At 50.5% G+C, this 3125-nt stretch overlaps 1 protein-coding gene across 1 annotated transcript; it reads left to right on the top strand.

The window, feature by feature from the left end:
- The first annotated feature begins 1713 nt into the window (after window positions 1-1713).
- Window positions 1714-2649, top strand: LOC120667205 (glutathione S-transferase T3-like). The gene is made up of 2 exons (XM_039947267.1): window positions 1714-2186; window positions 2290-2649. Exons 1-2 carry the CDS (start codon window positions 1716-1718, stop codon window positions 2467-2469), a joined length of 651 nt encoding a protein of 216 aa, XP_039803201.1. The 5' UTR covers window positions 1714-1715; the 3' UTR covers window positions 2470-2649.
- The last annotated feature ends 476 nt before the right edge of the window (window positions 2650-3125 follow it).

Genomic DNA, 3125 nt, shown 5'->3' with positions numbered 1-3125 from the left:
TTTCTCATAGTGCCATGCAAGGAAATCATCAGTAGGTCTAGTTGTAATTCTAATCTTTAATACTTCCTCTGCATCATGCTTATGGAAAATTGTATTGACAAGATCCCTGTCCCAATCCCGTACATCTCCACGCATGAGTTGGGATACCCAACGCAGTCGACACCTTGTTCTTCTCCCTGTTATTTTTAGTAGTGAATCTTTAGGTATCCAATTGTCTCTCCAAATCTGGATCTTGTCACCATTCCCAACTCGCCAAATGATCCCTTTTTTTAGCAGCTGTAGCCCAAACTCAATTCCCTTCCAGGAGGGTGACCAATCCGTAGGGAACACTGTATCGATCAGCTCGCCGTTTGCGAAGTACTTTGCTTTAGAGTTCTTTTACAGTGCACAATACTACTATTTGGTAGTATGTAGTATACGAAAGATCTAACCGTTCATTAAAAGAGTAAGATTGTCATTAGTATCTTAATATATATTGAAGAGTTTGCGCCCCCACCCCCGGAATCTGACTAGCGCCGCGTCCTCCTTCCAGGCCGCCGCCCATCCCCATCAAGCTCACCAACACCGCTCGCTTCCTCCCTTCCACGCTGTAGTGGCGGCGCCCCTGACCAGCGGCGGCCTACTCCCCATGCCCACCTGCGTCGGGCGTCCTCGTCGCCGCCGACCGGAAGATCGAATCCCCACCCGTGGCGCGGCCAGGCGCCGCCGGCCCTCGCCGCATGCGGCACCGTGGGCGATGACAGCCCCTCATTCTTACGCCACCGCGGGCGCCGTCGGCCCTGGTTGTGGGCGTCCTCGGCCCTGCCCATAACCACGCGTGCTGCCGAGCTCGCACCAACCAGTCATGGCGAGTACAAGATGAGTTTGTGGAGATGCTAGACCCTGTGAAGGGGGCTAAGAGCAACTCCAACCCATGTCCTACTCGACCTCCTATTCTGTGTTTAGGAGAGAGAAACGAAAAAAGTCGCTCCAACCCGCCTCTCATCCGCTTCCTAAGGATAGGAGAGCCCTCATCCTCGACCTCAAGACTCCTACATCTAGGAGCCCCGCTCCGGGCTCTCATCCGAGTGGAGGCGCAACGGCTGCTCCTTCCCGCGCTCGCACAGACGCCATTGCCGCCAGGTATGCCTCCTCCCCGTCGTCCCCTTCCATTTTTTTTGTATCTGCGAACTAGATCTAGAGTGAGTTAGGAGCGAGAGCGGTTCGGCCGCCGGATCTACACGGCCGCCTGCACCGGAGCCGTGCCGGCCCCACGCTCCGCGCGCGCCAAGGCGGAGCCGCCATGGAGCGGGATTCGTGGCCGCTCCCCCGCTGAGGAGGCGGGGCACAAGGACGGGCAGCTACCAGGGCCCGCGGGACCCGGGGGCAGGGGCAGCGCGCGGAGCTCCTACTCCCTCAGGCTGCCGGCGGTGTTCGCGGGGCACAGGGAGGGGCGGATGCTGGGGCTCGCGGGACCCGGGGCCAGGGGGCAGCAGCTCAAGGGAGGGACCATGCGGGGCTGTTCCGGCCGCCAGCCGGCAGTGCTCCATGTCGCAGGGAAAGGATGGAAGGGCAGGGAGGTCGTAGAGAAGAACAGGGGTTCCAGGCCGCCTGCTAGTGTGGCCGCTCTTAGACAGAGTCCCATTTTCTTGCTTAGCTTGAACAGAGCAATTGATTTATGTAATGCTTTAATTTTTATTTTTGATATCGTTGGATTTGACAATGCAGGGAGGAAGATGGAACCCTGGATGATCGATATGCTTGGAAGCAACGCTGGTGGCAGCCATGATCTGAATATGATTGGAAGAAATGCTGGTGGGAGCCATGATTTAGAATTTGCTGAAACTCAATATGCTAGCCCACAAGAGGAACAAGTTTGCAGAGAGGCTGTACCTGTGGAAGCTAGCACTACAGTGAAAGATAACAAGAAGAGATCCAAGAATTTTAGTGTCCAGGAGGACAATTTGTTGGTGGCAGCATGGTTAGAAATTAGCATGGATGCAGTACAAGGCATTGATCAACCTCGTGCTACTTACTGGGAAAGAATCCATGAGCACTACCACTTGCACAAGGATTTTGAGACTGACCGCAATAGTGGTTCTCTTGCTCATCGTTGGGGCATCATTCTAGAAGCAGTTAACAAGTTCTGTTCATGGTATGGTCATGTGCAAAGAAGGCGGGAAAGCGGTTTGGCAGAGCAAGATAGGGTATGCATTGTTGTTTTATTGTTTCAGCTTATACTATTTTGCTTTGCGAACAACAAGATATATGTTCCCTGTATGGCCATTGACACATATATATGTTGTGCAGGTACTGAAAACCTGTGAAGTGTTCAAAAATGAGGAAGGCAAAGCATTTGGTTTGCTACATTGTTGGAATGTCTTGCGGTATGAGGAAAAGTGGAAGGAGGCATGTGCAAATAAGAAACAGAAGACCACCTCCAATGCTAGTCCAGGGACATCTACTCCTCCAAGCTCTGAAAATAATTGACGACCAACCACAGAGCCACCCCGCCTTGGAGAACTTGTACCCTCATACTACGTGTGAGCTATGTGTAGTGCCGAAAGGATTAGTTCATCATTGTCATCCGATGACGACGACGACGACGACGATTCTAAACGAAAGAGAGAGCTCATTTCGGCAAGAGAAGGAAGAATGGTGTGGTGTGGAAGGCAGGAGTGTATATATATATATATAGTGTGTGTGTGTGTGTGTGAGAGAGAGAGAGAGAGAGAGAGAGAGAGAGAGAGAGAGAAATCTGGTCGTTTGAATACTAGCCCGTTGAAAATACTAGCCGTTGGAAATAATATCCGTTGCAAAATAGGGCGTTCAAAGTAGGAATGCAAAATATAGCCGTTATGAATAGTACTATCCAAATTAGGGTCGTTGAGAAAAACAAGACATTCAAAATATTGTGGTTCAAAATATGCCCGTTGGAAATAATCATGCAAAAATAAAATGGCGATTCAAAATAATGTTCATGGTAGTTACTTCATATGAATAAAAAATAAGAGAGTTGGAGATATAAGAGTCAGTATGAGAGGTCTGTTGGAGTTCATTGTGAAATAGGAGAGAGAAACAGAATGAGAGACTCTCGTATGGGTGAAATAGGAGGCCAAAAATAGGAGTTTGGTTAGAGTTGCTCT

The sequence above is a fragment of the Panicum virgatum genome, chromosome 3N, assembly GCF_016808335.1.
Source record: "Panicum virgatum strain AP13 chromosome 3N, P.virgatum_v5, whole genome shotgun sequence".
In the NCBI taxonomy this organism is placed as follows: Eukaryota; Viridiplantae; Streptophyta; class Magnoliopsida; order Poales; family Poaceae; genus Panicum; species Panicum virgatum.
The sequence above is the reverse complement of the archived record's forward strand: the minus strand, read 5'-3'. Positions and strand labels throughout refer to the sequence as shown.